This window comes from Chlamydotis macqueenii, chromosome 3 (genome assembly GCF_036417535.1).
Source record: "Chlamydotis macqueenii isolate bChlMac1 chromosome 3, bChlMac1.mat, whole genome shotgun sequence".
NCBI classification, from domain to species: Eukaryota; Metazoa; Chordata; class Aves; order Otidiformes; family Otididae; genus Chlamydotis; species Chlamydotis macqueenii.
Window position 1 is genome coordinate 32,947,125 of NC_141558.1, and position 12,982 is coordinate 32,960,106.

Consider the following 12,982-nt stretch of genomic DNA (forward strand, 5'->3'; position numbering starts at 1 on the left):
TTTGTTTTGTGGGGGTTTTTTTTTGTGGAATTTCCCTTCTCCTGACTTCCTGCTGGACCTTACTTCTCAAGTTGTGGCCTTGTTGCAGAGAAGTGATTAATGTTCTGCTGAGATATCTCAGATCCACAATAGTTCATTCCTTTTTCAGGTCAAGCTCAAGATATCATAGATAAAACATATAAAGCCACTCAGAATGAATTACAGGATACCATTCTAGATATTTCTTTAAAAATTATTGTAGCATCATATTAATAACTAAGTGTGTAGATATATACAACTGTATTCATCTATGAGCAACTACTTCATGCAATAACGTATGGATGTAAGTGGTATATATTTCATACTTCTATTCAAAGATGCCACTGTAAAGTCAAATATTCAATGAACGGATGCTGGCAATTTTAAAGTACATAGTTATAATATTATACTCAAAACTAAACTTGTCACTAGTGTTGACTAGGTCTGTTATGTCTTTACAAATCACCTTCAGCAACCTCTGTGAAATAGCCACTGAATAGAATCTGAAGCATTTTTCATGAGCCTCCTCATAAAAAGAAGCATTTAGTCTGTCTTCATGGCCTCTGATAAACGTCAGATTTTGCCAAGTCATCTCTGGGCCAGATCCAGAAATATTGTCCATCACTATGAAACTTCTATGTCTTTGCTTTTAGAAGTCCTTAATAATGACTAAATAGGTGCTTTTTAGTTGGGATCCTTCATGGGGGTGTAGAAGAGCTCTTTTTTATTAAATTATTGATCAAAATTTCCATGTTGATTTTGTTGCAAATAAGGTGATCTATGCCACTCTGTCAGAGGATTAAAAACATACCTTTTTTTTTCCTTCAGTGATAGATGTTTTTCTAATACAGCTGAATTTTTTTTGAGGAAGATGTTATATTTAATGTATAGGAAACAGCAAATTAATTTTTTGTTTTGCAGGAAGCTAATTTTAAAAGATTTTATTCTCCAGTGTTGAGAAACACTATATGGTTTTGTGAAGCGCAATCTGTACAGCACTACTTTTATGTGCGTTATATTTGAGGGACCTTTGTTGAAGGTCTTGTTAGTTGTTTTCAAGATGTTTCTTTTCCAAACCCCTCCCTCCTCCCCGAGTGGAATCGTATATTTTATTTACAAATATAGGCTTTTAGTCCTCAAAGTATAAAGATAGACTTCTAAATGTGGCATTACATATTTTCTTCAACAAAATTATATTTATACTTACCTATAGAAAATTCTTTCTACTCCTTCCCTCCAACCTTTTGCCTCAGAGGGTATAAATTAGATTACATTTGGGATCAAGAGTTAAAATGTTCCACTTGACCTTTTTTAACAAAATGGTATTGGCCACATATAACTAACAGACACTAGAGCCCTTTTTCTCTGTGTTAATGGTTTATTGGAAATTATTTTAATCCTTAAGCTCTCTATAACATCATTCTTGTCATTTGGAATGTTTGGAGTAATTATTGTTTTTAAGATGCTGCTTTGGCATTGTATTAGCCCACATACACCAGCAGAGAATTATTTTCAGCCGTATATATGATTTTGGGATATATGTCTTGTTAGTAAAACAAAACCAAAGTAACAAAAAGGACATTCCTTTTCTCCTGCTAAAAGCTACGTCATTTGAACAATGAAAGCCCTTATAATGTGACTGGCACACTGATCTTGGCCTGACACAGGCCTGCCAAAGCTTTCTGGTAACGGGATTAATTTGGTGCAGGATGTAATCCTCCATATATTTCTTCAGCATAGTATACACTAGGATACTCAAAAAGATCCAGCCCTCACTAATATATCTATGCAGTTGCACTATGCTTGCCTTTTTTTTTCCCCCTCTTTTTTCCCCCTTCCTATTTGTTCCTAGCTGTTGAAAATTATTATTTTGTTGAAGTTTCTGTGATGATCTGTAAGACATATGTTAGTTTATCATATAGTTATAAATACCCAGTAGTGCCATTGAAAATGTTTTTTACTGTCACTACTTCCTTTAGTATGCTTTTTTGGTTGTCCTTTTCACTGTGACTCAAAATTTCTGATGTATTTTTTTTTTCCTTATAAGTTTGCTAACACTTCCTTAGAATGGAGAAACCTATGCGTAACCCTCAGCCTCAAGTCAGAAAAGCACGTTAATAATACTTAGTGTGGCTTTTATTCGCCTTCTAAGTTTCTTGTGTTGCAAGGAGTTACTGTGTGTATTAGGAGTTAGCACAAGAGCAATTGTATGGATGGTACTGCTTGTACGCTTTGGTCCTTAGTCAGTGGAGATTTGAGCAACTAAAACCAAGGAGAACAGACCAGGGATGAGTTCAGGTACAAGAGAGTCCACGTATCTGCAAAACGCAGCCCAGGATCTGCGTTAGATTAGTTCTGAAGTGCTTTGCTGCAGTAGGAATCAAAACATTTCAAGGTTCTTCAGGATGTTTGCTGTCAGCTGGTCACTACTACATAAACAAGACACAAAGCTGAACAGTTACCTGTTAGCTACTCATAAATAGATTACAGACAAATTGGAGCTGTCACTTGATCCAATTAAGACCTGTCCTGATTTCATGTTGATTTTTCTAAGGTTTTTTTTAGTAAGTCTGAAGTATTAGATGTTTATATTGCATGCCTTTAACAGTTGTGTTGAATATCACCGTTTACATTTAAAATAATGTACAGTAAAATAACTGTCTGTGTTAGGTATGCAACGTATTGTGTTTCCAGTTTTTTTCAACCATGTAAAGGAATCAGTTATTGCATGTTTGTCTGCATTATACTGTGGCTTGTGGTCATTCAAAATTCAGTGAAAGAGAGCATGTTCTTTAACTTAATATTGCATGATGTAATTAATTCTATCAAATGCTGTTTAATATTTATAATGGATATCAGCATATTAAGGGCTTTGACTGAGTGCACTGATGCATTAACGTTTTCTTTGACTCTTGTTTTGGAGAGGAAAAGAAACTAACCACTAACAACCTATTTGCTCTTGAAACTTCTGAAAGATCTACCTAACTGTTCAAGTGATGCTAATCTCCTTGAAACCTTTGTTGTTTGCATGTTCCGTAAATCAAACCCTTTTCTTATTATATGGACTGGAAGGATGCCTCAGAAAGTGAAATATTAGATAGTCATGCAGAGTTTATGTAAACATTTTGTTATTTGTAAATTAATCAGTATATTTTGATTTTGTAAATTGTTGTACATATGCTTATACTATTACAACCACATAGAAAATTACAACCAAGAAAATAAGCAACACCAGTCTATAGTATAGTATCTATAATTCTAAATTAAGTGAGCATTTTCAAGAAAAAAAAATCATGAGGCACCAGTTTCATTCGCAATTCAGGTCCTTTTTGTTAAATTTAATTATATAACATAATCTGCTGGCATGTACTGCAGGGTTACAGAGAAATGAACAGAAGAGGAAGCTGGCTGCACACACTTTATATTTTTAAATGAAAAAAAAAATTACACCAGTACTTGTACACAAATGGGTGTAGCTTAATTATAGCTAATTAATTTACCTTTACTCTCTCATTGCATTCCAGAAAAGGGTCACTTTATGCCTTAGAATTTTTCTTATAATTCTTAGTCCTACAATTCAATGAGAATGTATTTTTCTGTACAAAGAGCTAGGAAAGATGGCCTTAACAAAATATCAGCTAATGGAGGACAGAAAATGACCATGATATGTTCTTTGAAAAGCTCTTTTAGTATGGAATTGTGACTTTCTATGGGAATGATAGGCTTTTAGATAGTCTAGCATTTAAGAATATTTGAAAACTGAATGATACACTATGTAGAAGATTCATATCAGTCTAAATTCTGTGTCTTTTGACATACATTCTCTTTGTTTCAGCTGTAATATTTCTGCAGTAAGCAGCCATAAGAATAGTATGGAATAGTGTATTTGGGAGTTAGAAGACTGCTAGAAAAAAAATAATTAAATGACACATTTTCATTACTTTTTGGGGTATTTTTCCAGTCCCAGATCCCATATATTTATTTTATCATGAACTAAATATCCTATTTTTTTCCTGTTTTATTGAACGGGCAAACAGGGGTAGATGGTCCCCCTCGCTAGAGAGGAGACGACCTACTAGTCCCAGGATTCATATCCAGCATGCATCTCCGGAGGATGACAGGTACTAGTCAACTCCTCCCAGTTGAAAAGTGGCTTACTGCATCTTGCACTCTCAGAGGAATATACTGAAATTTAAAAGTATGCATATATGTAGAGAGAGACTGACAACCTCCAGAAGCCCCAAAAAAACCAGCAGCTTAGGTGTCATCTCAGCGTTTTGTTGAACTGTTATAAAGCACCAAGGAATTAATGTCTTCTCAAGTTTTCTGTTTGCCTGAATGGTCACAGGCCATGAAATAAGATGTCTAATACAACAGAACATAATCTGTGTTAATGTTCATTAGTCTGTTTTTACCTACTTGTGTAAATGTTGGTGATGTTTTCACTGTGGTGCTTTATAATATGATATTTGTTGTAGAACCTGTACTTGTCTAGGTGTTTGTTTGTATTTTTTTTATTTTTTTTTTAACAACAAAAAAAACCCCAACCTCCCAAAAACCCAAAACAAACTACCCCACCCCCAGTACAAATTGATATGTGGGAAGTCTTGGTAATGCTTGCTAGTTGACATATGTAAAAATTGGCACTGTTTGTAAATTCTGTCCTAAGTCAGGATGGTCTCCATGGAGCAAGTTTTCCTAACAAGGTAGGTTTTTGTTAAAAACACTAATACTTTAAATAATTTTTAATGCTGAATACCACCTATGATTAGTAGAAGCACCTCTGTTTTTTTCCTTGTCACAAACTTTCTACTCAGTTTTTATATTCCATTGCTTTGGTAGTAGAAATTTTGTTAGTATTTTTTTCCCAGATAGATCTGGGTGCAGTTTAAGCAGACATTATAGTTTCTATTGAGATGCAAATTAAAAATTTTCTCTTCAAATTTGTTGTTACAGTAAATGACAGGATACAAATAGTTCATGTAAATAATCCATATACGTGTAAACTCTTACAAAGTTGCACTTAAAAGTGTAAGATTAGTATATGGATAAAACTCAGCTACTGTAGTGCTAGTGCTTGTGCTTAACCTCTGCTGAAGTCTATCCAGAGTAGTTATATGTGTACTGTAATTTGTCATGCCTGCTTGATACTGGATGTATTCCACTAATATAAGGTGGGAAGCGTGTATTGTGTTTGGGTAGCATTTATTTTTTTTATTTGAGTAAAGCAGCATTATAAATTACAAAATTAAATTTGTGAAACATTATTTCAGAATTGCCCCTCCTTACATATACTGCATTTCTAGAAATCTTGCCAACACATCCTTCTCATGGGACAGCTGTTCATAGTTTAGAAATGTACGTTGTATCTTTTGGGCATTTTAAATTTCACTTCCCATTTTTCAAGTCAGTGAAAAGACTATCTTTGACTTCAGTGGATCACACTTTATAAAATCTTGTTGTCATTGAAGAGATTAGAATTAAGTCATAATCATATCAGCTGTCAGTGAGATGAGGTTTTCATCTGAATAGTGCCATCCTTCATGCAGCATTGTAAGGCTTTTGAGGTCAGCCAAAGTTTTGTGGAGAAAGACTGAACTCATCTAATACCTGTTAGCAAACGTATTGCAGTAAAGCATCTGCAGGATATATATTCCCATATATTATGGGAAAGGTTTCGAGAAACAGCAATCTAATTTTCTTAGTGAAATCAGTGCCTTCCTGGGCTTGGAAGTCTTGCAGGAAATCTGGTCACCAAATCCCAGTGATGCAGTCAGTGATGAACCTAGAAGGAGTTTAGGCTAATCTGAATCCTGATGACTGGTTGCAGCCTCCCAATTTCAGGATACTTCTCCCAGATTAAGAGAAGTTTGGAGAACGTTTGGCATGCCCAGTACAAAATAATAGCCCGCCTTGTCTGTAGAGAGAGTATCGGTGAGGGAATCACAGGTGCTTTACCTTTCTTTTCTACTCTAAGTTTACATGCATTCTCATTATTTCCCATAGCTTTGGCCAGCACCACGAAGTTCTAGAATTTGTGCTTTTTTAAGACATGCTTGTATCATTTTGATGACTGATGCAGTGGGTGTCGGGAAATGAGTGTTTGATGGATCAGCAGGGGTATCTAACTAACTGTTTATCACCGCTTTCAAATAGTATTTTCACAGATTAATTGACTTTGACAGATGTCATCTTACTCTTCATTTGAGTACATTCCAGATTTATCTTACAAATTAGCCCAATTTGCATACAGGGTGCAATCAAGAAGATCTATTTCTGAATACATTTCTTAAACATATAACTTATGCATTATTTCTAATTTTGATAATTTAAATTCAGATTTTGCAACATTGTTTTTATTGATAATGATTCTTAACATAATTTTTAGTAAAGCTTTTGGCAAGATTGTTGTTATTCTGGGATTCGTTCACTTGCCATATCAGAAAAAGTGACTTCTTGATGTACTTTGACAAGATGAAGACATGGGTTATTTGTTATTTCAGTGTAAAGAATTAACAAGTGTTTGGTTAGTGTCATATATTTCTTTAAGACATTTCGTTTGAATTTCATAGCGTTATTACTGAGGCAGTTTTGCAAGACATGAATTGACGTGCTAGGAATGAGTGTGAGAAGCTACCAGGCCTTCAGAGTAGTTGTGACCTCCCAGCTCACATATGATGTAGATCCAGCCTTTCAGAAATCTTCAGGAAAAATCAGAATTGAACATGACGTTCTTGGTGGCTTTAAGGCTACATAAATGAACAGACTTACTGCAGACTGCTGAGGTCTCTTGTACAAGCCATTAATAAATCGTAGAATCGTGGAATGTTTTGGGTTGGAAGAGAGGCTAAAGATCATCCAACCCCCCTGCTATGGGGCAGGGTCACCTTACACTAGACCAGGTTAGATGGGACTTTGAGTGACCTGGCCTTGAAGGCTTCCAGGGATGGGGCATGCACAGCTTCTCTGGACGATCTGTTCCAGTGCATCACCACCCTCAAGTAAAGAATTTCTTCCTTATGTCTAATCTAAACCTACGCTCTTTCAGTTTAAAGCCATTACCCCTTGTCCTATTACTACATGCCACTGTCAAAAGTCCCTCTCCAGCTTTCTTGTAGGCCCACTTTTGGGAACTGGAAGGCTGCTATAAGATTTCCCCAGAGCCTCCTCTTCTCCAGGCTGCACACCACCAACTCTCTCAGCCTGTCCTCATAGGAGAGGTGCGCCAGCTCTCTGATAATTTTTGTGGCCCTCCTCTGGACTTGCTCCAACTGGTCCATGTCCTTCTTACGCTGGGGTCTCCAGAGCTGGACGCAGTACTCCAGGTGGGGTCTCATGAGAGCAGAGCGGAGGGGGAACCTGCAGGTCACACTTAGATGGTCTTGAACCTGATCTTGTCCAACACTGGATGGTTCTTCATTGTCTCAGTCCCTGCCTTTGCCTTCTGCAACTTGGTCGATGTGACTAGACCACTTGCCAGTGTCAACTGAGGCAAAAAAAAGTTATTCTCCATGTCCCAAGTAACCAGATCTCCTGTTTCCTTCTGGAGAGGGCCCACATTTTCCCTAGTCTTTCTTTTATCCCCGATGTATCCCCCAAAAAGAAGCTTTTCTTGCTGCCCTTGACATCCTTGGCCAGATTTAATTCTGTCAGGGCTTTCGCTTTCCTGACCTGATCCCTGGCTGCTCAGACAATTTCTCTGTATTCCTCCCATGCTACCTGTCCTTGCTTCCACACTCTGTAGGATTCTTTTTTTTGTGTGTTTCAGGAGCTCCTTGTTCATCCGTGCAGGCCTCCTGGTATTTTTGCCTGACTTCTCCATTGGGATGCATTGCTCCTGAGCTTGGGGGAGGTGATCCTTGAACACTAACCAGCTTTTCTGAGCCTCTCTTCCCTCCAGGACTTTATCCCATGGTACTCTACTAAGCAGATATCTAAAGGTGCCAAAATCTGCTCTCCTGAAGTCCAGAGTTGCGAGTTTGCTATGTGCCCTCCTCCCTGCCCTTAGGATCTTGAACTCCACCGTCTCATGATCACTGCATGCCCTTGAGCTCCACATTTCCCACCAGCCCCTCCTTGTTGGTGAGAACAAGGTCCAGCATAGCACCTCTCCTTCTCCAAGTGATAAGAGGAGGCAATGAGGAAGTTATCATCCACGCATTCCAGGAACCTCCTGGATTTCTTATACCCTGCTGTGTTGTCCCTCCAACAGATACTGGGATGGTTGAAGTCCCCCATGAGGACCAGGGCTTGTGACCATGAGGCTGCTCCTATCTGTCTATAGAAGGCCTCATCTGCTGTCTTCCTGGTAGGGTGGCCTGTAGCAAACCCCCACTATACTGTCAGCTGGCCCTGCCCTGCCTTTAATCCTGACTCATAAGCTTTTGGGTGTGTCCTCATCCATCTCCAGGCAGAGCTCCATGCGCTCCAGCTGGTTGCTGAGATAGAGGGTGACACCCTCTCCTTGTTTAAATGTTTTTAAATGTTAGACACTGAATTTTATAAAAATATTATTTTATCACTTTAGAAATAGGAATTTTTAATTTTGATAGGAATATTATCATATTTCTGTGTGTATATTTTTGTTTACACTCAACAGTGGTAAGTATTTTGAGGCACATGAACTAGGAATAGCTTATCTGTATATAAAATAATATATAGCGCTTGTCTATATAAGTAACAAGGCTTTATTGATCAGTAATTTGGTGTGACAGTTGGTAGATTTATGACCTTAAAGAGAAATTTTAGCATTTCCTCACGATAGTGGAGGTATAGATGAAAATTTGTTACATACCCTATATTATTAGTGGACTGCAAATTTTGCTGAGTTTTCTCATTAAAAGTCAAAGTTGGTATTTTTAAAAAATCTTACATTGATACACCTTATCAAGAAAAAAATATTTTTTACCATGTATTCCATAAAAAGCTAATAATAAACCAACAAGCTATTAATATTTATGCCAAATTGAAAGCTGTGAACAAACTCTGAGGTTCTTGAACAACTTCAGGAGAAACAAAAATAATGCAAAAATTAAGAAATACTTTGAAATTTATTTGATTTTTTGAAAAAAAGCTGAGTCACTTATTCTACTTTGCTATTGAATCGTTAATTATTACTGTAGCAGACAGGCTGGCAACAGAATATGAAGTTTTCATCAAAATACATGAAATTATGAAATTTACTTGCATTTTCAGAAGATGTTCACAACATAGTGATAAAATGCACATTTTCTAAGTTCCTAAGGGAAGATGTTCTGTATAAGTTTATATATTAATCTAATGAACAGTACTGTAGATTAGTTCTCAAGAAGAATAATGGCAACTATTAAACCACAGTGCTGCCATTCAGCATGTAGAGTATAAAGGATTTAAAAGATATTGTAGCAACTTTCATTCTTTATTTTATTGCACCTTAGATTGTTGATATTATGTCTAAAAATTTCAACATTTCCTTAAAATGTATGGATTAAATAAATGGAAATGAGAAATATAGCCTTTCTCAGCAGACTGTGTCTTAATGCTTTTGGTTTATATAATCAACTGCATGTCTCCACCTTCACTGCATGTGACCATCTCTTTGTTTCTGCTCATTCTGTCCAAATTCACATCCATGTTTCCAAATTTTGTGAAGAACAAGGACGCTGGAGTCTTGCATTCCAAAACAGGACAGTCTAGACCACCTAAGTGCTAAACCTGGAGCAGCACAGAGGTATCCTTATTTACTCAAATCATAGTTCCAAGTAAATGAGGTATTGGTTATAGTATATTCTTCATATGCTCTGCATAATACTTTCACATATTTAGGTTTTTTCTCTTTTTATGTATAAGTACATATTTGTGTGTATTGTTCATAAATAATACTTAATCCCTTATAGAGTACATTTAAGAGGTAAGTTTGAGTGTGACATGACTGTTCTTATCCCCAGTGCACTCTTTGTACGCTGTATATGGGCATGAAATGATGCCTGGCCGTAAATACGTACCTGCCAGTGCCAACAGTGTGCTCAGGCTGAGCCAGGACTGCAAGTGCTGTAGTAGGATCTTGAGCTATATGGAATTGTGCACACCATCATCTTAGCATGAGGAAGAAAAGAGAAAGGAAGTTGTGATTTTAAAGATATTTCTAATACATGCTGCTTGCAAGGACAGCCCAGAAAGCAGAGTATATTCAGCTCAGTAGTGCTATATATTGCTTTGTCACTTTTCACAGGAAAACGTTTCCTGCTCTCAACTTTTCCATACTACGAAGAGTAGTCAGTATGTGCTCTTGTTCTTGATTGCACATCACGTCACAGTCTAAGCAAGTGACATAAGAAGTAAGAGGAAAATAAGCCCCATAACCAACCAAACAGAAAATGAAGAGGGTGACATCGTTTGAGTGATAATGCTGCTGCATACAGTGGCTTTAACCGTAACTTTAAGTACTGTGCTAACCTTAGGTTTTAAGTAAAGCTGCAGCATTTAGTGTGTGTCTCCCTGTCTATCCACCTTGTGTTTGTCCTGATACAGAAAAAAAAAGTAATGAGAATATTAAAAAAATAAATATGGAGAAAATAGTTTGAGGACAAAGGACATTTTAATTTTGAATCCAAGATTATATTTTTTTGTAATAAAATATATTATCTTCAAACCCAGAAAGCAATAGGTAATGACCCCTGCTCACATGAAAAGCATTGTGTATTTTGCTGCAGTATTTTCTTTGGAGCGTATTGCCTCACAATATAATGCTCATCAAATACTGCAGTGGGGACATATAATGAAAATCTACTATGATTATATTAGTTGGGTATAATTTGGCGTTACAGTTGTTTAGGTATCTTCCAGTTCAGACACTAGATTACTCTTTCTAACCATAAAGGTTTAAAAGGAAAATACATTTTTTTGAAATACTATTTTTTGTATTTGTTTTGCCCACGGTAATTCTTCTATATCTTAATATATGACATTGATTATATTCTTGCAAGTTCCTACACATGTTTCTTGCGCTAGTGTAAGATGCAAATTAGGATTTGTCAACATTTCTGGTCTATCGATGAATAATCATTGCTCCCTGGTTTTGACTGCTGCTACTGTATGCACCTTTTATTCTAAAAAACTAATATATATTGATGATTATCAGAGGTTTAAAATTGTAATTCCTAATTTGTGGATGCACACATTACTATGGATAGTAATGGAAGTTTTGCAACACACAATATTTGCAGAGATTTTTGTAGTGTATTTGTAGTCCTGAGTCACAATGGTGAAACACGCTTTACCTTTGTTCTTACATTTATTGACTCATTACTGTTCATTGTTCTTATTTACTATCAAAGTAAATGTTTAGATTGTCAGAGGTAACTAGTGCCTCACTATCCACATGTCAGATGAATTCTATAAAAGATTTATGTGGGAAAGGAGTAAGGGAATGAAAAAATCTTCTAGCCTATTTATATTGACTAGAAAAAAAAATTGTTTTAAACTTCTTAACAAGTTTTAATACAATGAGATTTTTGAAAAGCCAAGTTTTTATTAATATAGTGACAGTATTATTTAAATCTGATATGATGCAGTATTTGTTTTCCTTTTGAAGTTTAGATTTAAAAGCAATTTTTAAGTTTTACATTTGAGTAGTGTTTTCTGGTCTTTTCAGCAACATTTTTTTCTTGCTATCTACTCTGCATTTGTTTTTCATGCTGTCAAGAGAGAACTAAAAGGCCTATGAGGAGGCAGTGTTTCTAATCAGATACAGACTGTGAAGTGGGAACTAGCTGCACATTCAGTCAGGATTAATGTTATCTCCCTAATTTCAGTACCTCATAACTTTCACATCATCAGTCTCAGTCACACCTAATCGGGGCCATGCATCTTAAACCTCGAGTTCACCAACCTGTTCATGAAGACAGTTGTCACTTTTTCATCTGTCAACCATTTCTGTTATTACCTTTACAATAGATTAACAAATATATAATCGTCATATTTTTGTATTCTTTTTCTTCTTTGTTTATTTCTTTCCTGACATGTCATTTCACAGGCAGTCCAGAAAAGTGGAAAGATATAGCAGCCAAAAACAAACTAGGAAAGGCTCCGCAACTGAAACAGAAAGGTAGGATTGCTGATCGATGAGTAAACATCTCTTATAATCAATCTGATTCCAGTTTTTGGAATATACCTCTAATACGACTTTTAAAGTAGAACATCTTTGACAGCACCAAAAGCGATGTTGTAATTTATAATATTATTTATTTTGTTTCTATATTATTAGCACTGCTTGCTGTGTTGCGTATATATGGAATTTTTCTGGCATTCTCCATCATTGCAGATAAGCTCAATGGTAAAGATTAGCAGATCATCCATTTTATACACCAAAATCTAAGACCCATTGCCACTATCTTGATCTCTGTAAGATGAAATTTGGAAATGAGTAGCATATTTTGTTAGTATAGGACTAAACTTTTTCTGCGCTTTACCACTGATCTTTTTTAAAAAAATCATGCTTATTTTACAATAAGTTTGAGGATGAAAAACATGTATTAACAGATGAATAATTCAAGATGTCTATAATGAAATTAATTTCACTTTATAATATAAAAATGTTAAGTTACACATTTAAATATGTATAGAAAATTATGTAATCTGTCATTACATAAAGTTAATATAAACAGTGGGACTTAATCTTTATATTCATTAAATTTTCTTGTACTTGTATTATCATTGTAAATTTTAGCTTTGATGCCACAGTAGTATAAGGATATATATTCAAATTCTTAAGAAAAAGTGAAGAAAAGAAAGTTATATACTAAATCATAAGTATATCTAGTTAATTTTTAAACTCTGTGTATTGACTGAAGTAAGAGCAGTGAGGAGCGGTGAGATCCTGCCTTTTTTTCAGAAACAGATTTATGTTATCTTGATACCAGAGGAGCAATGTACATCTCTTTACATTGTGAGGATTGAAAAACTTCATCAACAACACAGATTTTTA

General features: G+C 35.7%; 1 protein-coding gene across 34 annotated transcripts in view; it reads left to right on the forward strand.

Moving 5' to 3' along the window:
- RIMS1 (regulating synaptic membrane exocytosis 1) overlaps positions 1 to 12,982 on the forward strand; it is a 338,013-nt gene that overhangs the window by 222,596 nt on the left and 102,435 nt on the right. For 19 of the 34 annotated variants that reach the window (XM_086745652.1, XM_086745655.1, XM_086745676.1 and 16 more), the window contains one exon: positions 12,032 to 12,103. The exons of 14 other annotated variants lie outside the window; for them this stretch is intronic. In XM_086745652.1, coding sequence (XP_086601778.1) covers positions 12,032 to 12,103 — 72 coding nt within the window. Of the gene's footprint in view, positions 1 to 4,055; positions 4,140 to 9,649; positions 9,728 to 12,031; positions 12,104 to 12,982 lie in introns of all 34 variants that reach the window. One more of the 34 variants, XM_086745687.1, reaches the window with a different exon arrangement.